Source organism: Girardinichthys multiradiatus, chromosome 8 (genome assembly GCF_021462225.1).
Source record: "Girardinichthys multiradiatus isolate DD_20200921_A chromosome 8, DD_fGirMul_XY1, whole genome shotgun sequence".
NCBI classification, from domain to species: domain Eukaryota; kingdom Metazoa; phylum Chordata; class Actinopteri; order Cyprinodontiformes; family Goodeidae; genus Girardinichthys; species Girardinichthys multiradiatus.
The window spans coordinates 14,440,528-14,467,775 of record NC_061801.1 but is presented as its reverse complement, the minus strand read 5'-3'; the positions used below and the strand labels follow the sequence as shown (position 1 = coordinate 14,467,775).

The 27,248-nt window shown below is 38.6% G+C and overlaps 1 protein-coding gene across 6 annotated transcripts in view; it reads right to left on the bottom strand.

The window, feature by feature from the left end:
- Positions 1-27,248, bottom strand: part of dab2ipb (DAB2 interacting protein b) — a 211,915-nt gene that overhangs the window by 64,530 nt on the left and 120,137 nt on the right. For 5 of the 6 annotated variants that reach the window (XM_047372559.1, XM_047372562.1, XM_047372560.1 and 2 more), the window contains one exon: positions 3,470-3,623. In XM_047372559.1, coding sequence (XP_047228515.1) covers positions 3,470-3,623 — 154 coding nt within the window. Of the gene's footprint in view, positions 1-3,469; positions 3,624-20,762; positions 20,889-27,248 lie in introns of those variants that run through there. The other variant, XM_047372563.1, reaches the window with a different exon arrangement.

The window sequence follows — 27,248 nt, the reverse complement described above, 5'->3', positions numbered from 1 at the left end:
GCAGCCCAAACCATCACTGATCCACCCCCATGCTTCACTCTGGGCATGCAACAGTCTGGGTGGTACGCTTCTTTGGGGCTTCTCCACACCGTAACTCTCCCGGATGTGGGGAAAACAGTAAAGGTGGACTCATCAGAGAACAATACATGTTTCATATTGTCCACAGCCCAATATTTGCGCTCCTTGCACCATTGAAACCGACGTTTGGCATTGGCATGAGTGACCAAAGGTTTGGCTATAGCAGCCCGGCCGTGTATATTGACCCTGTGGAGCTCCAGACGGACAGTTCTGGTGGAAACAGGAGAATTGAGGTGCACATTTAATTCTGCCGTGATTTGGGCAGCCGTGGTTTTATGTTTTTTGGATACAATCCGAGTTAGCACCCGAAGATCCCTTTCAGACAGCTTCCTCTTGCGTCCACAGTTAACCGTGTTGGATGCGATTTGTCCTTCTTGGTAGTATGCTGACATTACCCTGGATACCATGGCTCTTGATACATCACAAATACTTGCTGTCTTGGTCACAGATGCGCCAGCAAGACGTGCACGAACAATTTGTCCTCTTTTGAACTCTGGTATGTCACCCATAATGTTGTGTGCATTTCAATATTTTGAGCAAAACTGTGCTCTTACCCTGATAATTGAACCTTCACACTCTGCTCTTACTGATGCAATGTGCAATCAATGAAGACTGGCTACCAGGCTGGTCCAATTTAGCCATGAAACCTCCCACACTAAAATGACAGGTGTTTCAGTTTCATTGTCCAACCCCTGTATATACATGTACTGTTCCTTCAACTTTTTTTTAAATTTCCTCTATAGTTTATGTATTTATACTAAATATCTGTTCACTGCGAGCGCCAGAAAGTGATGTCAAATTCCTTGTCTGTGCACACAATTTTGGTCAATAAAGCTGATTCTGATTTAATTGTTATATAAATATATTTACTTACCTGTCAATCAATAATCAATCAATCAATCAACCAACCAATCAATCAATCAAACAATCAATCACTTTTCAACCATGAATAGCAACGATGACATTACTTCTAGCTCTTCAGATGTTCTCCTTTTTTTTTTTTTTTTTTTTACCAGGAACTGGTCAGGTGAAGATTTGACAATGAAAACAAATATTAATCTAAGACATTTTTGTTGTAGAGCAGTCAGAACACATAATGAGATACTAAAAACACAGTTATAAATTTGGTTAACCCAGAAATCATAACAAAACTAATTAAAACTGCACAATCTTAAGTTTCCTCTGGGCATAAATGGTGCGGCCAGAACAACTTGAAACAGCGGCAGTAGCAGTAGCAGGCGAGCTGTAAATATAGCACTTACATATTATCAGCCTATAACGTTGTTTACATGAATATGTTAGTGATAAACATAAGGCAAGATCTTGATTGGGTATCAAATGGGGCTCATTAGCAACCAGCATACAGTGGGTTTTGAAGCTTTACTATTGCCTGCTGAGACTGTAAACAACACTGATGAGACCATTGAGTCATCATGAGTAAAGTACCAGGCAATGAAACCAAAACAACCAAACCAAAACAATGAGTGGGGAGACCCTGAATGAGGTTGATTTAAGATTTCTTAAACCAAAATGCATGTCTACAGTCAAAACCTGATCATTCTAGAAAGAGAAAATGTAATGGATCAATTTAATTTATTCTAATACTTTTACGGGTGGATGAAAAAAAAATACAAACACACTTTGTGTTGTAGTGTAGTGAAAGTATCCTAAAGGGACTATTTCAGGAGGCTAGAGGGTGTAGCAGCGAGTGAAAAAATTTAACTGCCAAGCATTTCTGTACTTGTCACATTTACGGCTTGATCACATGTATGCAGGGACAAAACAGTCCTCTCCTATATTGGGCTTTGACCTATAATTTATTGTAAAATAATGCAATAAAAAACAAAAATTGATGCCAAGGTTTTAGACTCACAACAGACTTTCTAGTATATTGTGCCATGTTTGACATCAGAGTGTGAGCTAAAAGAGTTATAGACCTTAGCCTAAGAAGATGTCTGATGTTTTAATTTTCAGAGCTGGTTTTTACACCACATGTTTTATAAAAAAAAAAAAAAAGAGAGTTACCAAATAATACCAAGGTGGTAATTAGATGAACTGCCATCATCCTAGTTTCCAAACGTGTACTTCTTTCCAGGTTAATAAGGCACGTTTTAACATAACATTGTAGATGCACAGAGAAACCAGTTGGTGACTTTGTTGTGTTGGGTTTCTTCTAGGGATATACAGAAGGACCAGATATGTAAAGAACTACAAGGAAACGGATTTTCTATGGAAGTGTGTTGACATGTGTTCAAGATTCTTTTTCACATTTTGTCTCATTATAATCAATAACTTGAATTTATTTTATTGGGATTTTCTATGATTGACTAACACAAGGTAATGCATATTTGTGAAGTGCAGAGGTGGTTTTTCGTGGTTTTAGGGAAAAATCTGAAAAGTGTGGCATTTGCTTTCAGACCCCAGGAGCACAAGCTTTGTTCAATATACACCTTTTGCTACAAATCACCCAAATTACACTTTGCAGACTAAAGCCTTTCTTGTTTGCAAATTCAAGCGTAGTCACAATGTTTGGATACAGCAAAGATGCTCAGTTAGATTTTTACTTTTTTTGAAACAAGATCATTCCATTGAACTAAATGTATGTTTAAGGTCGATTTCATGCTGGAAGGTGAACCTCTGCCCCGGCCTAAAGTCTTTTCCATTCTCTAACACGTTGTCTTCCGTCATTGCCCTCTATTTAGCTCCTTACATCTTCCCAAAAACTCTCACCAGCTTTACTATCTTTGTGGAAGAAAAACATTCCCAGAGCATGATGCTGCCTACACCATGATTCATCTTGGGTTAAATTTGAATTGAACTCAGGTGGACTCCACATGCTATTTAGGCGACTTCTAAATGAACTTGGCAGCATTTGATTCTTTTAGGGATATAAGAGTAGGGGAGGTGTTGCTTAATGCACAACACACTGTTCAGATAGTAGTTTGTAAAGGATTTTACAAATCACATCTTTTTTGTTATGCGCTACTTTGTGTTGCTCTATCACAAACAATTTTAAAAAATACATAACTGTTTGTGGTTTTAAAGTGACAAAACATAAAAAAATTCAGGAGATAAGAATGGTTTAAAAATTGACTTGAAATTAATTCTAAATCATGAACTTGGTGCTGAGTAAAAAAAAAAAAGAAAATATATGATATTTGTTTTTTAAATATAGATATATAGAGTAACTCTGTATTATACAAGTATATAGTGACAGACAAACCGGAGATGATCAGAAGATGGTTTCACTAGCAGCTAAGAGAGAAATTGAATTTTTATTTATAAAAAAAACAGGCACTCCAAACCTTGACTAAATGTCTGAAATTGTATTCGAGCCTTGCAGGCCCGCAAGCCTGTAGGTCTGTGTGTGGAGAAAAGAGTGAAGGCTCACCTCAAAGCAGTAGTCCTGGCCGAGGATGCTGCTGTGCACAGGCTTGATGGTGACCTCGTCCTCCATACTTAAATCCAGAGCTTCCACGGCGCTACTGGGGCTGAGCAGTGATTCATGGGAACGAGACTCCTTCAGTCTTGGCATCAGATGAGATCTATGGGAGGGGAGGAGAGGGATGGTGAAAACTGAGTCACTGTGCACAGTCTGAGCAAAGGAAGTACTGGAGAGGGAGCATATGCAGCAAGCATTCATGGTGAGTGTGAAGACATAGTGTGGGAATGACAGTGGCAGGCCACTTGCTTTGAAGCTGTCAAGCTCACAGCGTGACGAGCCTGCAACTTATTGTATAGCAACACATGTTGATGCACTCACTCATTAGACTGGATGCTACTTGTAATTTACAACTCTAATCAGCAAATAATGAATTCAAAAGCTGGACAGCCAACACATGCTATGGATCCACAAACAAAAGGCAAACTATAGGACTGATTATCAATAATGTTCAAACCCAGACTGTACCTATGATGGTGTAACAAACCATTTGCTGGTTTCTGAAGACTTGTTTAACAGTGCTTCCCAACACTATAATTGTAGCTTTTTAAGCGAGTCAAATAAATCCTCAATTTCAAACATCATGCAGTAGAAAAAAAGTTTAAATGTACAAATTTTGAAAACATTATCAGGTGACCTTTCTTTACACTCAAATTCTGTTTATGTTACAAATTTTGATTAGGCGTTATTTTTTGTGCCTAGTATCAGAATATTGTGTTATTGTTCAAATTCCTATGTTCTTGTTAAGATCAGGGTTCTTTAATTAATTTATTTCCCACCAACTCGCTTCATTGCTCGAGGCTTTCCTTGGATAACTGAGACTGTATAATTGTTGACGTCAAGAATATTTACAAACTGAAACAATTTTTCCTCTTTAAGTGAACAAAAGGACGTAATGTGTGCTAGTAATAACACATCAATTTATTTTTTAATATCTTTAAGAGTTTAAAAAACAAAGCATGATGTGTTTTGTGGACCTGGAGAAAGCATTCGACTGTGTCCCTCGTGATGACCTGTGGGGGGTGCTCCAGGAGTATGGAATCGGGGGCCCTTTATTAGGGGCCATCCGGTCTCTGTCCAAGCGGAGCAGGAGTTTGGTCCGCATTGCCGGCACTAAGTCGGACCTGTTCCCGGTGCATGTTGGACTCCGGCAGGGCTGCCCTTTGTCACCGGTCCTGTTCATAACTTTTATGGACAGGATATCTAGGTGTAGCCAAAGGCCGGAGGGGGTCTGATTTGATGACCAGAGGATTGTGTCTCTTCTTTTTGTGGATGACATGGTCCTGCTGGCCCCATCTAGCCAAGACCTACAGCATGCGCTGGGGCGGTTCGCAGCCGAGTATGAAGCGGCTGGGATGTGTGTATATTTGTATATACACGGTCCCAGATAAAGCGGAAGACGACGAGTACGAGTATGAGTACGAGTATGATGAACCAAGGGATATGTAAAGAATTACAATTAATAACTTGAATTTATTTCACTGGGATTGTCTATGATTGACCAACACAAAGTAATGCATAATTGTGAAGTGGAGGGGAAATGATAAATGGTTTGAGAAAAACTCTGAAAAGCGTGGCAGGAATTTTGGAGCTGCAGTGAAAATTAGATTGGAATAAACAGAACAATAAGCCTAAAACATAAAATGCTGATGCTATAAATACATGACAAAGCATTAATGCTTGTGGAAGAACTGCAGCTTAACTTAAAACAGGATGCCATTGATTTAAAGTAACAACACATTAGTCTCAGTTACCAATGGAGCAATGCTGGGGGTAGCAACAAAATTTAGTACTGGGTTGCCTGCTGATGTGATGTAATGAAATAGAAGCTCAAACAGACAGTTTTATTTGCACAGCAGCCTTATTGGATGTTGAACTTGTGGTTGCCAGGAGGAACTCTCACTCTCAAAGTTAGAACACCAACTTCAGACAAATCTTTTTGATTTGTCTGCCTTTGAAATTCCATCTTCTGATTACTGATTGAAAGCATCATAAGTGTAAAGGGTTTGTTTAAAACCAAGAATTTACCAAAGGCCAAAAGGGTTTCCTTCTCAGTGCACTGCTATGTCAGGTTTGCTAAATCTTCTCAGGGTATTGTGCATCAGCCAAGGATTTGTACGGTCTTTACCTTAACTGACCTTTCCTTAATTACTCTACAAACTGAGAAAATGCACTTCTCTTACCTTACCTGAAGATCGGTTATGTTAACTTTGTAAAGTTTTTCTGTTTCAAGGTTTGAAATTGCTATCACCTGGCCTCTCCGACTGATTACTGCAAACAAGTGCGATCTGTATAGGGCTAATTGAGTTCAATGACCTTGGTAAAACCAATTTAAGAGCTAAAATTTCTTTCTGGCAGGGTACATCTTTTACAGAAAACAAAAATACCAATCTGTGATATTTAGAGTCGGAAAAAGTTAATTACATCCGCTTCCAGTCAGGTTTCGAATTTTTATTTATCACAGTTGCAGACATTTTGAGAAGGGGTGCCAAAATCTCTGCGAGTTACTGTGAATGTTTTCTCCATCGAAATGTGATAAGGACTCGACGTGCATCTTCAAGTGCTTCAATCCCCTGACAAAAGCAACCGCAGGGCTCAATTCTTTCCCGGTTTATTTTTGCCAAAGAAGATTAAAAAACAAAGTAAAGAGCTCTTCACTGTTTGCAGCATTTGATGCCGTCCTACTTTCTGTGTGTTCATTGAGTTGACGCAAGGGAATCTCAGTGCATCTGCATGCCAAAACTGATTAAATATTATACAGCGGTATTCAAGCTTATACTGCCATGCAAATGTATTAATATCAGTTAGACTTTTCTGCATTTTTTTTTACCTTACAAATACAAACTTTATTTATTTTGGGTAGTTCACGTGATTGACACAAAATAGTGTATAATTGTAAAGTGAAAAGAAAGTCATACATGGATGGTGTTTTAAGTAAAAATCTGTGGAGTGTGTACTCAACCCCCCTGAGTAATACTTTGTAGAACTGGCTCTTGCTGTAATTGCAGCAGTAAATCTTTTGGGGTATGTCTTTATCAGCTTGTAATTGAGCAAATTCTTCAATATAAAATAGCTCAAGGTCAAGGTCAGCCAGATTTAATGGAAATCTTACAACACATGAATATGCCTTGATCCATACCAATATACTGTAGTTCTGGTTGCATGATTAGTATCAATGTCTTCCTGGAAGGAACCTCTGCCCCAGTTTCATGCCTTTTCCAGGCTGGTTTTCTTCCAGGATGACTGTATTTAGTTCCATCCATTTACTTATGAACTGTTTAAACTGTGACCAGCTTCCCCTCACCATGATGCTGCCACCACCATGTTTCACTATAGGGATGTTGTTTTCAGACTGATGTGCAGTGTTAGTTCACAGTAGATTTTATTAAGGGTTATCAGAGTAAAGAAAATTTGTGCTGCACTTTTCAGATTTTCATTTATAAAACTATTTTGAAAACCATGTATTACTTTCTTTCAAATGTCAAAGTTATGCACTTCTTTGTGTTGGTCTATCACATGAAATCCTAACAAAATAAACTGATACAAAGTGGACAAGTTCAAGTACAATAAATAGTTTTGCAAGACACTGTTTACGCATCTCCTCCCATTTGCCGTTGACATCACCCTTTTTCTGATGAATATCATGCTGATAAGAGGATTGCATGTTTAATATTCTAGAGGGGACGTAAGCGACAACAGACAAAGCTGCATGACTCTTCAGGGACACTAAGATGAAGACAATAGGTCAGCTCCAAGTGTAATGAGTGTGAACAATCATTTAACAGGTCCCTCTAAGAACAGATTACACACTAAGCCAGTGTATCTGTGTGAGCCTGTGTGAGGAATGTACGTTTCAGAGAACCGGCAAAAAGGAGCATTCCAGGAAAAATAGAACGGATGTACTGACAGATTCGCTCTTTCCTACATTTCAGCAGCTTTGTTGTCAAATCCTCGGTCTGATGTTAAAGTGGACAAGGACCCTAACTTTTAATCTTTAGTCACACACACATGAACAAACAGACTCCAAAAGAGAAATGCCATCTAACTGTAAAAAAAGAAAAAGAAAAAACAGTCATACCCTGACAATTCCCCTGCAGGGAAAGTGTGTTTGTACCTTCCTCTGCTTTATGATTGGCTGCTTGGGTGCTGGGCAGAACTGAACAGAGAGCATGTCAACCATTGTAGAAAGGAAGGAAAGGGTATGTGATACTGTGTTAAAGAGCTGGAAAGGCAGGGAAAGTTTAGTTCTGCAGCACTAGTTATTGAGAAGATTATTCGATCTTTTACAGAAAAAAAACAAAAGTAAACAAAACCCCATTGAAAACAACACATACATTGAAAAGGATGATAGTAAACAAAATATGCATCACAATATAAAGAAAGATAATCTTTATGGAAAAGTCCAGCTGAGTTCATTTTGTTGAATTAAAAATAAAGATTAAAAAAAAGTTCGTAAACACAGCAATAATTATGTATTTATTCAAGGTAAGCAATACATTTTTTTTTGTCCTGATTTAAAGGAACCAACTGTTTTTTCAGGATGTTTTTACACAGACCAGTAAAGACACCATTACAACAATCTAATGTACCTTAAATGAAAACATTAGCACCAGTTTTTCTTTAAACTTAATTGACTGAAAACCCTTTTCTGGCAGTATATTTAAAATATTAGTAGGGTGATTTGTTAATAAACGTATGTTGTTAACACAATGTAGGTCTGTCTTTAACTACACCTTTGTTTATGCATGGTCTAGGGTGTTGTTAGGCTCACTGAATTTAGTCGCGTGCAGTTTTTGGACCAAAAACAAGGAATTCTTACTTTTCATCAGGAGAAAATTCTGATCCCACTTACTGATATCATAGATACTCCCAATCAGTGACTATAAGGGACTGCTGTCATATAGTGACAAAGAAATGTAAAGTTGTCTGGCATTAACATACATTGGACATCTTGCAATATTTCACAGTCTTAGCTAGGAGAAACAATAGGATGTTAAATAAAAGTGGGCCGAGAATGGAGGCTTAACATGTCATATTTGTTGAATCAGACTTTATATAACTGCCAAATGACCGAAAGTAGCCCAAAACTGCAAAGTAAAATCTGAGCCAAATTTGCTCAAGATAAATAAATAATACCCACTTTTCCAGACACTTAACCAATATTTTATCACCAACCATGTCAAAGCAAAGCAAGATAGCAGTGCTATCTAGAAATACCAAGACAAAATATATGTAAATAAAAGCTTCTTTCAGTGCGGTCACAGAGTGTTTGGGAATTCTGTTTGTAAATCACAGTCCAAAAGCCTGCATGAGGATGAGGCTGCAGTTCGAATTAAGTGACTCACGAGAAACTGCTATAAATACTGCAGAACATTTTAATTAGCAAACACCACTAACGTTTCAAACATTTAGGCACAATTTTCTTCAACATGTGGCCAGATATTAGCAGGAATTACAGCAAATAAAAGGATGCATCCTCAAAAGGGAACATAGTTCCTTTTTACATTAGGATTTGCTTTTTCTCTCTGCATATCATATTATAAGGACATTAGTGTCATTGAAAATGGTGGGAGGCAGTGAGCGTGTGAATTGATGAATAATAATGCTGCCTATCATCTGTATGGCATTGTATTAAACTGCGCCACAAAGTGTAATTTACTGCCTATTATTCAAAAGCAAGTTCTCAGAAATGGCAATAAAAGAGTACCTGACATGTGAATCCTGTTCCTTTCAAGCTACATCAGAGTCTGACATACTGTCCAAGCCAACCCCTGCAAGTGACGGGCGGCATTAAAAGCAAGGGCCTGCTGACTTCATCCCCTCGTTCCTGTGCTGTTTGCCTCCCTTCCCCCAACATCATCCATTCACATCACACGACATACTATGCCCTTGAAAGTCCTTCAACACTCCAATCCTGTGCTGCCGAATGTGTTTTTTTCTCACTCAGTGTTCACCCGAGGTCAGAAGGAATTGTTGCTTTTCACTGATTTCTAACCGACAGTTTTCTTTCTTTATTTATTTTATCTGTCTCAACCTTCTTCTTTCTTGGCCAGTTAGTTCCTTCACCTTTTACGCATCTTTCCTAAACTTCTAAATATTTCAGATACTTTTACTGGTGATATGCCAGCCTGTGGAATTTCAGAAACTACAAGTGCCTTTAGTACTCTGAACTCTGCTGAGAAATTAAACTGAAGTAAACAGCTTGTCAGAATTTCAGGATATGTACCAACGAAACTGTTCAACTTGTGTCCATGAATTATCATGTTTGGATTCATAAATATATATATATAATGTTTAGGTCAGAGCATTAAGATGGCAAGTGGTTGACTACTGGGTTGGCAATCCCCCTTTTACCAGGTGAAATGTACTTGACAGTTACCTTTAACAACGATCAGCAAAAGACATGAGTTTGTATAGGCAAAGATTCTTAAAAACTAATGTTGTCAAACAATAACAGAAAATAGCACAATTGACAATAAATCATTTGTGTTTCCCAGCTGAAGAGGCAGTTCAATTTAAGGTTTTCTATGTTTCCAAGCCTCACAAATGTATTCAAAACTATTACTGTCTGTTTTATTTGTTCTTTTTCTTGGTCTGTCACCTGAGTCAAATTTAAAGTCCTTATGAAATAATTTCACATTAATTATAAAATTTGAAAGAAACTGAACCAAACACATCAAACAGTGAGTCTTTTGTCTTAATCTTTAAGTTTGAACAGTCAAAAGATTTGTTGCACAGTATAGGGGTGGTATACAGACCCCTGCTAGCATACAGCACTGTTTCATGTTTTGTTGTTTTGTAAGAGTTAAATCTTATATGGCACACCTGTGTGCCCCAGAGGGCCACTGTAGGTTTGATGCTCTGTTTTAAGTCTCTTCTGACATCCCTCTCCCCCTTCTGCTTACCGCAGCTATCCTGCTTTCATAGAGACCAGACCAGAAGTGAAAAAACAAAACAAAACAAAACAAAACAAAAACAAAGGTTGGTGTAGCCTACCCACCATGTGTTGATAAGGCACAGGCAAAAGCAAGATAAGAAAATATTTCACAAACAAAGGACGTGGCGAAGAAATACTACAGACACCACTTTGTCTCTTAAAGGTATTTTGACCCGTGGAGTTAAAACAACCAGCTAAGCCTAGCATGTTGCTAAGAATGTTACATTGGGCATGTCTGATAAATATATTCAGTATTTGCACATTAAAGAGATAGACAAATTACTTGACCTGTCAGTTAAATGAAATTGTTAGTTGGGCATAATAACTTATTTTTTATATTTACAACAAAATAATGTGATTTAAAATAAAAAAAAAACATGACTAAAAATGTCTAATATAACTACTGTGGCTGTTGAAAATTTAGAGCAAAATACATTTTCAATGAAAAACATGGAATATTTGTGATAAAACACATAAAAGATGAACTTCCATCATTATTTATCATCTTTTGTAGACATTCTCAGTATGGCTACATATTTGAGTTGTAATTGTGTTGATCTTGTTAAAGAGCAGTATCATATGCCAGAACTCTGACATGTCCGTGGCGGTGTACACTGCAGTGTCAAAAGTATACTGAGGTGATACCGGAGCTTTATTTCCTTATGGAATCATGTCTTCTTATGCCATTAAAATGAAAGGCAGATATGCAAAAGGGTGATGAGGGTATTAAAATTCCTATATCAGAGGTTGTAATTTATACTTTTCTAATGTGATCACTTTTAAGAAACATTTAAAGTAAGTAATTGATAATCTGAAAGTATTTTCTATTCAGGTAAGGCAGGTTTGTGTTCATTTTCATAAGTCAGGAAATTACAACAAAATAGCCATCTGACCAAATACTTGCCTATATATACACTAAGAGCAATAACTAGAAGTTTTCATATTGCAAAGGGAGACAGATGGTGTTGAAGGTAAAAACAAGCTCCAAACCTAAATATTGTTCCTGCAAAAGTTAATTTATTTTAAGGTTTTACACATATCTATACCATAGGTGGCAATAATTGTGGCGGGTGCTGTATATTACCAGCAAGAATGTAGTGAACATCTTAAAAAAAGAACAATGCTTATTTCTGTTTGTAAATATTCTAAATAAAATGTAAAACTTTTACAGGCATTACCAGATTTGAGTCTATTAAGTGCTCCAAAAGATGGAGTCAAATAGTCACATTAGTAAGACTGTGTTATGGTTTGCGAGATATAGGACCCCAGAATGCAGACAAGCAGGCAGCGTGATGGTAAGTGAAAAAGGTTTAATAACAAAAACTCACTCTCAGCAGGAGGCAGGAACAAAACAACAAACGGGCAAGCGAGACAGGCAAGGCATGATCAAAAAACAAGACATGATATGAGAAATGTTCCGCGCCGAATGTCAGAACAGGTGTGTATTTATGGAGTGTGACCAGGTGAAACAAGACAGATTAATAGGTGCAGGTGATCCAAATTAATACAACAAAACATGGCTGGAGCAAAACAGAGACTTGAACACAAACTAGAAAAACATGAAGCAAAAACATAACCAGATCCGAAAACCAAACTTGACAAAACATGAACAAGACAACAAAACTAAAGCATGACCAGGAAAATAAACAGAAACATGATTCAAAACTTGAACTGTGAATAAGACCAACAAAATTCCAGAAAACAAAAACCAAACAACCCCAAATAGTAACAGACTGTTAATTTCCATATTCTATGGAAATAAAAACTATCTAGTAGTAAACAAAATGCTCCTATTCATACACTGATTTGCCTATTCTCTACTGAATGTGTGTTATAATAATCTGTTTACTCAAATTATATTAAAAAGGACCATTATGAACAAGACTGAGATCAAGTAGATCTCAGTCTGACTTTGTATTTTGGTTCTCTAAAAGTCTTACTTTTCCACCCAACTAGTATCTGTTCAGAATTACACTGAAATATGAAGATTAATATTACATAGACACTGCTGCTTTGTATCTTTTACTGTGTAACAGTACCCCACAGTGAGAAGGAAAGAAAAGGTGATTTTAACTTAACTTGCAGGTGCAAAATTAAATTAAGTGTCTTTTCTTGCATTTTATGTGCTTACCGTGTTTCTTTTTACACTGAACACCTGGTTGGCAGTAGGACTTCTGTATACATGCACAGAAGCTACTTAGGAATTTATGTCTGCATCAGGTCCAGTCCTATCAGCACAGAGTGGGACGGAGACAGACAGTGTTCTGCTGAGGTTCGATAGAAACTCATTTATGAATGAGAGCTCGAGAGATAGTGGAGGAGTAATGGTTTGTGAGTGTGTCTGGGCTGCACTCTTTGCCTCTGCATACTGTTAAAAGAGTTGATCTGATAGCCGGTCTGGGATATTATATAGTCTCAAACATTAGGTCCCATATAGGCTTCATTCCCCCGGGACTCTCAAAACGTCACACCAGACTATGTTTGTACCGAACGTTCCAGATAAGATAAATTAATGTAGTGCAACTCCAAATAACAGCGGCTTTAAAGTCTTTCAAACTGAGGCACTCCTGCTACTTATCAGGCGCTGCATCAGCAGGTCGCAGTACATGTGCAGTCGTGTTAATCTTCGTAGGGTAAATAACAGCCTCTTTGTGCAGCTTACTTTGCTGCAATAAACAACAACAAACTTGAAGCAAATGACCAAAGCTTAATGTGCTGACATAACTTCCAGTAACAAATTATTTTCTCAAGAGAACAGCATTTAATGCAGGAGGAGCCCTGATGTTGAGTTTTTCCTGTTGCTCTGAATACTCCCTTGGCCAGTGTTTACACATCATTTTGGTTTGATGTACCAATCAAATTGGTTTCTGCTTGCAGAGTGGCAGACCAATTACTTGTTAATATTGCCCTTTACTAAACAAACACCCTAATCTAAACAGGTCAAACACATATTAGATTACAAACAAGCATGCTCACAATTTTTGGCATCAGCTAAATAATGTTACACTAGTCAAAACAAGTGGTCATGTTGATATTTAGGAACCTGTGGTACATTAGCTTGAACATATTTATCAGCACAGGTAAATAAATGCTATCAGATGACGAAATAATGTTAAATTGGTCTACTGTGATTCGGGTGTGTTACTGTTTTCATGGTTTAGAATCAAACAGCCCAAATAGAGAGAAAAAGTCATTAAAACACATAACCAAATAATAATGAACATAGCAAACCTTGCTGTGTTGTATAAAAGCCACTTGGATACCTGTAAACTATGGATAGACAATGTTTTTCAAGTTTCCAAAAAATATTTAATACAGATTTTTTGTGTCTTTTTTATAATAGGCTGTCTACGTAATTGTGTCAATCTATCAGTCCAGGTTTTCCCTGACAATCTATGCGCTACAAGCTAAACTGTCAATGAGTGATATCAAAACCGAGAATAAACTTGGTAGAGTTAGCCTAGCAAAACATGGTGCATAAGAAACATTTTCAGCAAGAGCAAGTTATTAAAAACTATTTTTCAATATGTCGAATCAGATATGTTTTTTAGAAACAAAAGGCCATCAGGAGAGTGAGTTAGGTGGGAGACAATCACATTACTACCGAGGACCATGAAATGCTGATGAAAGATTTAGACACTTACTGAAATGTAAAGCTGCTGAGTTCTCAAGCACCTACGCAGCATTGATTTTGATGAAGTATTTGACTGGAACTTTGTATTGGCAAATGTCTCATCTTAAATAACATGGATTGGCATCTGGCGTAAACCACTTCTTCATCAGGACATCCCTAGTCTTAGTATATAAATTGAAATAGTGTATGTGGCAGCTACTTTGACAAATTACTGCCTTTTTTAGTTCAGTACCTTGTAACATTGCTACCACCAAGTGGCAATAATTCCCAGATTGCTTGTTAAGTGTCATGTTGCAATTTGGGTTCAGAACAACTTTAAACAAAAAAACATGTCTCTGCTGTAGCTCTTTTTTTGTACAGCCAGGGATGAGCTAAACATGTACTGCTATATTACATACCCTCTTCTCCACAAGGATATATTCAAGTGGTAAAACATGAAGGAACTAACACTAGTAGCTAAGGCAGAAGGGAACCTGCAATCGCTACGCAAAGTAACATGACACCTTTGCATATTGCGCAGATTTTGATTTTGTCCTGTTTATATTTTGTTTCATGCCAAGACCATTGAGAAAGAGAATGCACTAAGCACGGCCACATAGACATGCCATTTAGCTTTGTATTTATTACTTTTCTGTGTTTAAAATGTTGGTAAATAGAATAATTCACCTGGGAATATATTTGTATGATGTAAGAAGCAACTGGTTGATTAGTTTGATGACCTTTGATGACCACTTGGTGGAAATGAGCAAATACTTGTCCGCAGGGCAGTTTGTCATGGGACTGATTTCTCACTTGACCTAAACAGATGTGGTTTGTCTGTCTGAGTCCTTAATGTGAGTAAATGCGTTTAGTTGAGATTTTTTTTTTAACCTATTTTTATTTTTGTCCTCTATTCGGTCTAAAAGTAGGTCTTTTGGCCTTTTGGCTCAGGGTAAAGCCATTGAGGAGTGTGTTTTTCATGCAACAACCTGCCGACTGTCATCCAAACAGTTGGCTGATGGGTGGCAGGAGAATATAGACAACAAACACAAACGTCTGGCTAGTAGCAAAAAGTCAGAAGGAATAGAAATTTGAAGGGAGGCAGGGGAAAGAGACACAAGCGGGTGCTGTCAGATGCTGCCGCTGCAGAACGGTGTATGTGTGAGTTGTGCTCACATGTAGCTACAGGCTTCGGTAACCAATCAGGTCAGATAGGGGATCAAACAAAGTTAATTCAATACGGAATGCAAAGGTTGATCTCTAGAGATGAAGACGGATGCAGAAGCAAGCATGACATTCTGAATCTCCAGTGCCTAATCTGCTACTCTTTGTGCAGATTTTTGCACATATACATCAAACCCAGGTAAAAACTGCAAGTCAAAAGCTATTTTTCCTCTGTTCATTCATGCTTGGCCATAGTGAGTCTTGATTCACTGTGAGGGAAAGGGAACAATTGTATGTTTAATTGTATGTTTAAACACATGTCTAATACACATGTTGGTGCATGTCCAATGCATTAGTGATGCAAGGTAGCTGTCCTTTTTTGGGCTTTTCTCTTGTTACCAGTCTGATGTATACAAGATAAAAGAGAGATTACAGGGAGACAAAAGAAAAGAGGGATGCTACTTCAAGAATCGTTGAGCCAAACAAGACTTTAGCAATGGTTTGGCTGCTTTGATGAACAAAAATGGAAATGAGTAGATCTATAGAGGGAGGCAAACATTAACTAAAGATAGAGCGCCTCTGCACAAAGACAGCCTTTCATTTGCAGGGAGGAGAGAAGCATCTGAATGAAAGACTTTGACACATGTAAAATCAAGGAAAAAACTCTGCAAAGAGAGACAAATGCATACAAAGGAAATTATGCTAAATTATCAACCATCCAGGCCCCAGGATAGGAGCCCATAGAGTCACCTGACTCAGAGGTCTGGCAGACATAAAGGGCTGGCTAGTAACGAAGATCAGGTAGTATGAGAACAACGCAACCATCAAGCCAGGCTCTCTGGTAAAAAACACACACACACACCTACGCAGCTTGATTACAGTGAGAGTGCTGACTCCCTGCTAGGCTGGGAGCTAATTCAGTGCAACATCTGCTAGGACACACACTGCAGGAGAGCAATCCGGAGCAAGCGGATTGGGGTTTGGCTCCCAAGTCGTGAGCTGATTGAAGGAGAACAGAACAGCTGGCTGCAAATGTGATCAAACCAGCCAACCAGCTATCAATAACCAGTGATGATCTGCAAGGGCTGTTGAGTTCTTAAATGTGTGATGATTTCTATAACATATTCACCCCGTATTTCTCTTCTTGAGTTTTGTCAGTTCATTCGGTTGCATTTTTTCTGTATTTATCCACACCTTTACCTCAAAATAATTAATCCAGCTAGGCATTTTGGAAAGACTACAGCGACAGAGAGTTCATAATGAGGTCACAGGTCACGCTAATGAATGACTCTCTAAGCTGGAGTTAAGGTCGGAGGCCAAATGTCACACTATTAATCACCAATGCATTATGGCAACAATATTGATCCAACCAATACTGCTCATAAAGAAGAAAACTGAAAATATCACAATGACTGATCATGATCAATACACACTGTTGGGCACACATTCTGGAGGGATGCTTCTTATTTCAGTGACACAGGTTGACTCAGAGTAACCCAATCTATGCAAACTCCTGGAGAGAGTACAAGGTTGATTAAACAAGGTATTATCATCTTCTTTAGAGCTTTAAATTTAAAAAATGACTTGTTACACTGACTTACGTAAGGCATTTAATAATTCATTACACTAGAAAGGCATACGAGGATAGCAAGTATAGGTACTTAGATTCACTACAGCTTCCACCACTACAGGCATATTGATATTTCCTTTTCTCTGTGTCCTGCATGGCTTCATTACTAAAACTCAACATTCAGTTTCTGTTTTTTTTTTGTTCAGCTTTGGGACAAGGAAAACATTCAATTCAGTATTTGTTTTATTATTTTTTAATAAGTCACAGCAGGGAAGCGCCATAAACTGGACACTGATTCAGAAGCATCAGCATGAGGATTTTGTTAGCTTACAGGACAGATTTATGCTTTAGGTACACATATTTTTCCAACAGTTTTGCTTACAGATACATGTATGTAGAAAATGTACAAAAGAGCAAAGAGAAACAAAGGAACACTGAAAACATTTAAAAAATCTGTTTCTATCCAAATGTTACGTTTAGCATGTGGAGAACAGATAAAAACAGCTTTTCTTTAAGTGGGCCGCTACGTTAATAGTCCTTAAAACGTTTACTCATATACACCCAAGAAATACATTATTCAAAAAATATGTTCCCCCACACAATGTCTGCATGTGGATACCAGGTGAAAACACTAAATAAAATATCCGCTCTAGCGTTTAGCAAAGAATGGATTTAGCAAAGTTGAGAACATCAAATATGAAAAATTGGGCAGAAGAATATACAGAGACCATTATCCTTGTAAGTAAAAGACCTCGTAAATACCAAAACAAAAAAAGTAAAAAATATTTCAAGGATTAGACTACCCTTCAACTTTTTTTTTTATTCAAATCAAATAAATAAATCTCAATTTCTAATTTTAAGAGGCACAGTTTGTTTCTGCCTATTTGGATTAATGACCAACAAATACAGAATCACAACTAAAAGATATTTAACTGAGCTACATTGAAGCCAATACATTTAATTTTTTATACACTCACCAGCCAGCCACTTTATTAGGTACACCTGTCCTACTGATCGTTAATGCAAATTTCTAATCAGCCAATCACATGCCATGTAGACATACCTATATGCATTGACACAGTTCAAACCGAGCATCAGAATGGGGAAGAAAGGTAATTTAAGTAACTTTGAATGTGGCATGGTTGTTGGTGCCAGAGGGGCTGGTCTGAGTATTTCAGAAACTGCTGATCTACTGGGATTTTCGCGCACTACCATCTCTAGGGTTTACAGAAAATGGTCAGAGAGAGAAAATATCCAGTGAGCCGCAGTTCTGTGGGCGCAAATGCCTTGTTGATGCCAGAGGCCAGAGGAGAATGGCCAGACTGGTTCGAGCTGATAGAAAGGCAACAGTAACTCAAATAACCACTCGTTACAACCACGGAGATGCAGAAGAGCATCTTTGAACACACAACACGTTGAACCTTGAGGCGGATGGGCTACAGCAGCAGAAGACCACACCGGGTGCCACTCCTGTCAGCTAATAACAGGAAACTGAGGCTACAATTCGCACAGGCTCACCAAAATTGGACAATAGAAGATTGGAAAAACGTTGCCTGGTCTGATGAGTCTCGATTTCTGCTGCGACATTTGGATGGTAGGGTTAGAATTTGGCGTCAACAACATGAAAGCATGGATCCATCCTGCCTTGTATCAACAGTTCAGGCTGGTGGTGGTGGTGTAATGGTGGTGGTGTGGGGGATATTTTTTTTTTCTTGGCACACTTTGGGCCCCTTAGTACCAATTGAGCATCGTGTCAATGCCACAGCATTATTATTCTCCCTCCAGAAAACACTTGCATCTGAAACAAATTCTCACCAATATTTCTGCAAAGGGCTCAAATTCTGCCTTGCAATACCATAGTGGAGCGGAGACAAGGACAAGTGGTCGAAAATGAGGCCAGAGATGATATGGTTATAACAAAGTGAGACAAGATGTTGATTAGGACCATAACTGTCCGGCTAACTAACTTATCACTGACTTCAGGCCGTTCAGCAGTCTTTACAGAAAAACCCTGAGGGCCTGCATTGTGTCAGCAGTTTAAGGCATTGTCCTGTAACATTAGAACCTGAGGAGCTAGAGAAAAGTATTTTATAGATAGCTTATAAAATGCTGAACATTAGCCTTACTAACCCTGCTTTTATGAGCTAGACAAACAGGTTCATAAAGGTTTGGTTTCAAAGCCGCTAACATTTTACATTACACAGTTCCTACAGTTTAAAGTGCATTTTATATAGAAGTGCTAGAGTTACCAGAACTTTTCCGGTTATATGGACCATAAGCAAAGAGGTGCTGCTATTCCTCCACCTACTGCTGCACAACTGCTGGTCTGTTGGTGAAAAGAAGGGTACCGCACTTTTTCTTCACTTACAAGAAAGAAAACTTACGCTGTTTGGAATATTTTCACTTGTGAAAATGAAACAATTGTGTGGCAACTAAAGGAGTGTCATCCAACACTTTTATTAAGGTAACAATTCTAATAACTGTGACTAGCAAACTATGAGCAGCATGTCTGTAACGCAGCTGACTACAGTCTCACTACTGGAGCCGGACTAATTAACCAGCCAATATCAAGATGACAAAGCTAATGTCAAAATGTATAATATTTTTACAATAAACACTTTAAAGTAGTTCTAAAAAACATAATTATTTTAATTAAACGAAAGTGAAAACAATATGAATTAGGCACTATTGCAACAGTATTAATTAAGGTGTATTATTTTAGCAGCAGTAGGGATAGCTAGGAAATTTGTTTCGGTTTTAAACAAAAGCATTTATGATCATACATAATTTGTTTCAAATTGATATTAATATTATGTTTTTGTAATATATTTCCTAAAGGTTATTAAACTGTAAGACTGTCATACTGTACAAGGCCTACTCATAACACACACACAAGAATGTTTATATTTTTTTTTACACTGAACTTGGCAGTTCCTGTTTGTCTTTCCTTATTAGCCATTATTGATTTGCTATCTAACCCCTTCAGCTGTAGAAGTAAGAAGTAAAACCATCAACTGCAACAACTATTAGGAAAAAAACAGCTCCATATTAGCATGTGTGACTCAGGTCTAACCATGAGGCTGAGAACACTTGAACTACACCGGTGTCAAGGAGAAAGCATATCCATCTGTGCTTAAGTGCTAATGTGCCTGCTTGCCCGTTTAGATGATACCATTGTATTGATAAGAACCTATGCCTGGCAAAAATAAACTACTAGAGTTAGTTGAGAAAAGACATAAATTAGTTACAAGCAACACATCTTTTCTCTTGAAACTATCCATAAACACTCTTGGAAGCAGACATGTGCCGGAGTGGAGGAGACGAGAAATTGCATTTTTGACTTCTTGACCTGAATACTAAACACCCCTGTGGTACCGGACAAAGAAACAGGCGAGCACTCAAGTTCACAGGGAGGAAAAGGAGGGCAGAGAGTCACTTCCCACACAGCGAGGCAAAACTCATGGCTACAATATAAAGCCCACATCAGAAAAAATATTCTTCTACTTTTTTGTGTTTTCATCAGTGCATACATTATTACAGGAGCTAAACAGATGGCGAAGTTTTAGCAGATCAATAGCTTTAAATTGCCAATACCAAGCTCTTGTTTGCACTCAACAGCCAAGATTCTCCTCGGGCGATGAATTTCCTTTTCTCATCTTCAAGTCTAAACATGTCTCTGTTTTTCTTCTCACATCCTTCTCCAGCTCCTGAGGAGTTCTGTACTTGTCCTCTTTTTAATTAACCATCACGGTATTTCTTTGCATGTATAATTCATGCAGCAACTACTTTATGGCATTTAGGCAGCTAAAACCAAGCTGGATGCAGCCTGATTCAACCATGGCTGGATGCAGGTACAGAGGTTTTTCTGTCATAAACCACAACAGCTGGGGCTGCAGCAATTACCGGTGACGAGAACAAGAGCATTAAAGAGGTATTTAAAATGGAGCAAAACACTTACGATTTACTGAAAATGTGAAACATGGTCCAGTGGATTCTCTCTTAGCCCCAAAAAAGAGCATCTGAAATTTGGATTGCATTTCTCACGGCTGCTCTCGGAGCTTTCCAAACAAGTTATGGATCTCTGGAAGCGTAGCTGGAGCCTCTGCCCTCTGACTTACACCACAACACTCCCTAAGGATGTCTGCTGCCCCGGACACACCCCTCTCCACATCCCAGTTAAAAAGACAGCACTGTTATTTATGACAAACCAGAGTGGTGAGACTGTCGTAATATTCTGAGTTTATGTCACTTATAGAAGTGACACAATTAATTGTGATCTTACAGCTCATCAACATATCAAATAATGTACACAGCACCTGTATGTTTTGTAGTTTTATTCAAAAGTCCGCTGACACCGCTGCGTTATTTCTTCATGAGTATATATAGCTTATAATTTTGCTGAGCTGCTGTATAATAAGCAAAAATGTAGCAGTGACCGAAGAGAAAACAAGAGACTACATCAAAAGGTGAAAGAGGCAAAGGAGATGAAGCGTGCTATAAGGTTATATAGCCTCTAAATCGTCCTAGCTACACTGAATCCCTCAAATCGAGTCTTTGTCATCACCAGCTCTTCTTCCTTGCTTTTTCTCACACTGACAGAGGCTAAACATTGGCAGCCAGGAAGTCACTTTACTCCCCGTTCTCCCTCCCCCGTCAACAGGAAACAATGGTTCAGCCTTTTCAGTGCCAGGTTGTGTGGGAAAATATTGCTTCCTCAACTGGAGATAAAGAAATAGAGGCAAAGGGGTAAAAAATAAAAAAATAAAAAGTGGAAGGAAGGAACTCAGATGTGTGGAATAAAAAAGAGAAAAACAAGGCCAGCCAAGTTTGAGAAGGACAAACACTGTCAGATGTATTGTAAGGGTTGTTCTTTCAGGGAGGAGTGATGTCATTATAATGTAATCAGAGCTCCAGAAAGGACACAGCCCAAAAAAAACCATAACATGGTGGAAATAATTCCATGGAAATAAATTATCTTGTGAATTAGGTTGTTTTATTGTATTATTGTTTTGTTGTTATCCTTGAAAAAACTTGTTAATCTAACCTAATAACTTGTTAATAACTTTAACCAGTAACTTGAAGTGTCCAGAGCCTGGAGGCACTACCAGGAGACAGGCCAGTACACCAGGAGACGTGGAGGAGGTTGTAGGAGGGCAACAACCCAGCAGCAGGACCACTACCTCCGCCTTTGTGCAAGGAGGAACAGGAGGAGCACTGCCAGAGCCCTGCAAAATGACCACCAGCAGGCCACAAATGTGCATGTGTCTGCACAAACAGTTAGAAACTGACTCCATGAGGATGGTATTAGGGCCCGACATCCACAAATGGGGGTTGTGCTCACAGCCCAAAACCGTGCAGGACGCTTGGCATTTGCCAGAGAACACCAGGATTGGCAAATTCACCACTGGCTCCCTGTGCTCTTCACAGATGAAAGCAGGTTCACACTGAGCACATGTGACAGATGTGACAGAGTCTGGAGACACCGTGGAGATCTACTGCCTGCAACATCCTTCAGCATGACTGGTTTGGCAGTGGGTCAGTAATGGTGTGGGGTGGAATTTCTTTGGAGGGCCGCATGGCCCTCCATGTGCTCGCCAGAGGTAGCCTGACTGCCATTAGGTACCGAGATGAGATCCTCAGACCCCTTGTGAGACCATATGCTGGTGCTGTTGGCCCTGGGTTTCTCCTAATGCAGGACAATGCTAGACCTCATGTGGCTGCAGTGTGTCAGCAGACATTGAAGCTATGGACTGGCCCGCCCGTTCCCCAGACCTGAATCTGATTGAGCACATCTGGGACATCATGTCTCGCTCCATCCACCAACGTCACGTTGCACCACAGACTCTCCAGGAGTTGGCGGATGCTTTAGTCCAGGTCTGGGAGGAGATCCCTCAGGAGACCATCCACCGTCTCATCAGGAGCATGATCAGGCGTTGTAGGGAGGTCATACAGGCACGTGGAGGCCACACATAATACTGAGCCTCATTTCGACTTGTTTTAAGGACATTACATCAAAGTTGGATCAGCCTGTAGTGTGTTTCTCCACTTTAATTTTGTGTGACTCCAAATCCAGGCCTCCATTGGTTAATAAATGTGATTTACATTGATGATATTGTGTGATTTTGTTGTCAGCACATTCAAATTGGTACAGAACAAAGTATTCAATGAGAATATTTCATTCATTCAGATATAGGATGTGTTATTTGAGTGTTCCCTTTATTTTTTTGAGCAGTGTATATATATACTTAACATGAAACATAGTGCTGGTATTGCTAATCGTAATGTGTCATGTTAATCATACTGAATAGTTAACTTGGTGCTACGTAAAAATTACTCATTTACACATCATAATTATTTAAGTTCTAAAAAATAAAAAAAACTAGACCTTCTGTCAGACTGTTTTCTTGTTTTGTAAGGACTGTTAGCATATTTTAAAAAAAAGTAGGTATCAGCCTATTTAAACATAAAAAAATTAGTCATATTTTGTGAAACATAAAGTCCTTGGGTTAATGTTAGGGTTAGGGTTTTTCAACCCCCCCTCAGTATAAGGGTACTGGGATGATGCTATAGTTTCAAGTGTAAGAAAGTTTTGCTGTGATGTCACCATCATGTTTTTTTACACTTAATGATCACATGACCAGCTGGAGATGCAAGACCAAAGCTCTATTCACAGTCTTCGAGAGCCCCCAGTACCCTAATTGGCTAAATTAATCAGAAAATAGATCAAATTGCCTTGCCGTTTGAGCCACTTGAAGCGTGTGTAATTTTGAGCACAAACTTCACAAAAACGCCTTGGGTTACAAGAGGATAGCTTAACTGACTGAAATACTTTGGAAATTACAGAATGCTATTGTTTCTTTTGACACACTTTTTCTTAAATGGCAAACAAAAAACTTTATTGAGAAGTTGAAGCAGTTGCAGATGTAATATAATTGTTCCCATGCTGCATTGAATTTAAGGTGCTGCTTGCTCTTATCTAAAGTCAACAGAACTGCATGCCACACTGCCGTGGTGAGTGGCTGGGTAAAGGTTAACTGCAGGGTCAAGGCAAAGCTTGAAGACTAAACACTAAGGGGGGATTTCCTCATTCCTCTCGTCTGGGCTGCTATAATATCCCACATCATGAGACTGGAGTTTGGGGGCTAAGTGAGCCCATTGTATCTATTCAGTCTTGTTTGTAATCACAATTGTGGGAGTGGAAAGATGGAAAAAAATCCTTCTTAACAATGTTACTCTGTGCCCAACAAGTTGTGTGGTTACACAAATTACAGTATTTATGTGCATATATGCACTAGTTTACATGGATTCGATTTTGTGAAAAATAAGTCAGACCCAGTCAACAGTTGTTGACAATAAGAGTACAGGGTCATGAGGTGAGATAAGATTCATTCAACTAACTGTTTGTCTCTAGTCAGCCTTGAGTAGAGATCTTTTTCCCTTGCTAACCACCAACCTGCCTAATATAGCACCACCTGCATAAATGGAAGCACGGGAAAACAGGGAGGAACCAAAAGAAACATAATGGGTGGATACATAACATTCCAGACAAGCTCCCACAGGTCTGCGTGGCAGACAGGTGGGCGATGGGTGAAGAATACATGACACGTGTTGGACCAGATGTTGACAGAGGGCAGGAGAAAAAAAAGCCATACTAGACATGAAGTTGAAAAGAAAAGGTATCCAAGACTTGAAAGTTAAAAATAGTTTGAGAACTAAACTAAACTCTCAGATTAAGACATAATTATAAAAAACCTAAAAAAAGGCATTGTTAAAAAATCATGCAGTCCATAAACAGGAAGCAGACAGCTCACTACCACTGGGAAGGACTGCATGGCAAATAGATAAGGCCGGACATTACAACTTTTACTAAAATGAGGTGGAACTTTCCATTTTAGATCATATATTGGCAACTATCTCTAAGCAGCTGCAGCAACAAACCAGTGTTATAATGACAATAATTAAGGGCAATCCTCTAAAATTGTAATATTATATACATGGACATTGTAGTGTCGATTGCAATTTAATACATTGTTCTGCTTTAGTAACTAGCCAATTTTTGGGGGAATCTACAATGCGTGCAAACAACAAGGACTTGCAATATAAATTATGACAAGCACAATGTTCCTAGCTAAATAATAAGCCTGGTATTACACAGTAGTTAGTACAGTGTATCTTTAAAAGTGTCATTTCAATGGCCTTTTAAATGAGTCGCACAAAGACAAAAAGAAAACAATATATATGTTGTTAAGGTTACAAGGTGACAAGTGCCATTTAGCTACATAAAGAGCACTTATAATAAATAGACATTTTGTGTCTTCATTTAGTTCTTTGACAGTAAACAGAATTAGAAAAACAGCATCATTGTCTAATTTTCTGTAGTAAGACAGACTCCGAACCTCTGAAGATTTTATCTGCGTCAGCATCTCCACATCAACAGCAGATAATTATATCACAGCATCTACTCCCCACATTCCAAGACATGGATCTCCAGGTTCTATGTATGCAATTATAAACCTTTTAGATCTTTCTTAAAAGATTATCCAATAACTGTTTTTTGGTTTCCTTTTCCAGAAGTGGAAACAAGTGCAAGTGGAACCTTAAGAGCCATTAGACAGCCCTGTTATTCATTCTGCTGTAGCTTGGCCTTCATGTCATTTATTGAGACAGTCAAATAAATGGGGCAGAGATGAGGCAGTGACAACAACTTCATTGAGCTGATTTGGGTAAAAACAGCTAAAAAGTAAAGTGATGAAAAGGAGCAACTGTAGGGAGCTGCTGTCTGCAGCCATTCCAACTAAATCCACACTGTGGCCTTCAGGGCAAGACTGAGCAAACTAGTGATTCAAGTATTGACAATAGCCCTCCATCATGACCATATGTTCCCATTTCATCCTCTCACAGTCAGACCTAGAATAATGTTACTAATTGTCATACAAGAGGTCTGGCTCAAACGCCTTTCAATTATAAAGATAAATGTGGATTTTCTTCAGCTCCATCCGCCCTATATGGGCTATGTAAACCTTAAACCTGCTTAATACAAGCCCTGATGTTATTTTTCTTTTGGATGACCTGCATAGTTTTCAGATTTTTTGCTTGAATTAAAACACCGAAGCTGCCACCGGAACTGTGGAGCTGTGGCGGAACTACCAGTTCTGCCTGCCACTGCCACAAATTGAGCTCGGCCCTGCTGCAATTCAATCAATTTCTCGGCACGTTTGCAATGTAATGCACTGCAGACGTGCACAGCGCCTCCCACCGAATAAGATGGGTAGCTCGGTCAGCAGGGAGCTGAGGAAGAGCGGCTGCTGACGTCACTCTTCTGCGCCCGCAGCTCGGAATGCTTTTTCGTTTTCGAGTTCTGGGCAGTACTTTGCGGGCAGACCATAAAAACGAAAAAGCAATGTCTGCTTTGTTTTCTTTTTGATTGTGGCATAAAATGTGCAGTCATGAAGAAGAAAATGCAAATAGGATGATTGATTACTAATTTTATTAATGGGTCAAATAACGCAGCCACATTCTTAAAATGAAAAAGCATTTCTGGAAATGCTTTTTCATTTTCAAATTTTACATTTCAAATTGAATTCTGGTATCTATTTGCTGGGGTACATTTTGAAAAATAAATCTCAAATGTCTTTTTCTTTTTCATTTTAATTTAGTGAAGGAATGAGCAGTCTTGAAGAAGAAAATTAAAATGCAAATAGGATTATTGATTACTAATTTAATTTATGAGTCAAACAATGCAGCCACATTCTTAAAATGAAAAAGCATTTCTGAAAATGCTTTTTCATTTGAAATATGGTAACGATTTGCTTCCATACATAACCTCCTGCTTTCTTTTGAGCAGCTTCTTACATGTTTTATACTTCCTCTGACTTCATCTTAAACATGTGAAAATATCTGACATTCACTCTTCTCAGTAACAACTTCCACAATACGGTGTTGTGGTTAATGTGACATGTTAATGCTTACATATCACTGATCCGAAAATATTTTTCCAGTTAAGTTTCAAGGCGAGCCAAGTTTCCAATAAGTTTCCAGTTGACTAGATTATTTCTTTTAACAGAAAAAGTGTTGAACTGCACCCTTTTTAGCTTTTTCTAGGCTAGAAGTGGACCTATGTGTCCATCAACCGCCAGCTCCTCCATTAAGGCTCTCAATCCCTCCCTCTCTTCCTGGTCCCTGTGTCCGATCAAATCCTCCGCTCCACTTCATCAGCTCTCAGTAAATCAATGTACATCACAGAGATGATCCACAGTGTGACAGAGTACTTACACAGATACACAACATTCTAAAAACGATGAGAACAGAAGGGAAGCAGTAAAGGGAGGACAGATTACAACACAGTGCTACACTCATCCTTGCATAACATGCAATACACAAAATATATGGGCCACTATTAAATCACATTAGCATCCAAATGCGCCAGTGGTCATTTTTGAAGTGA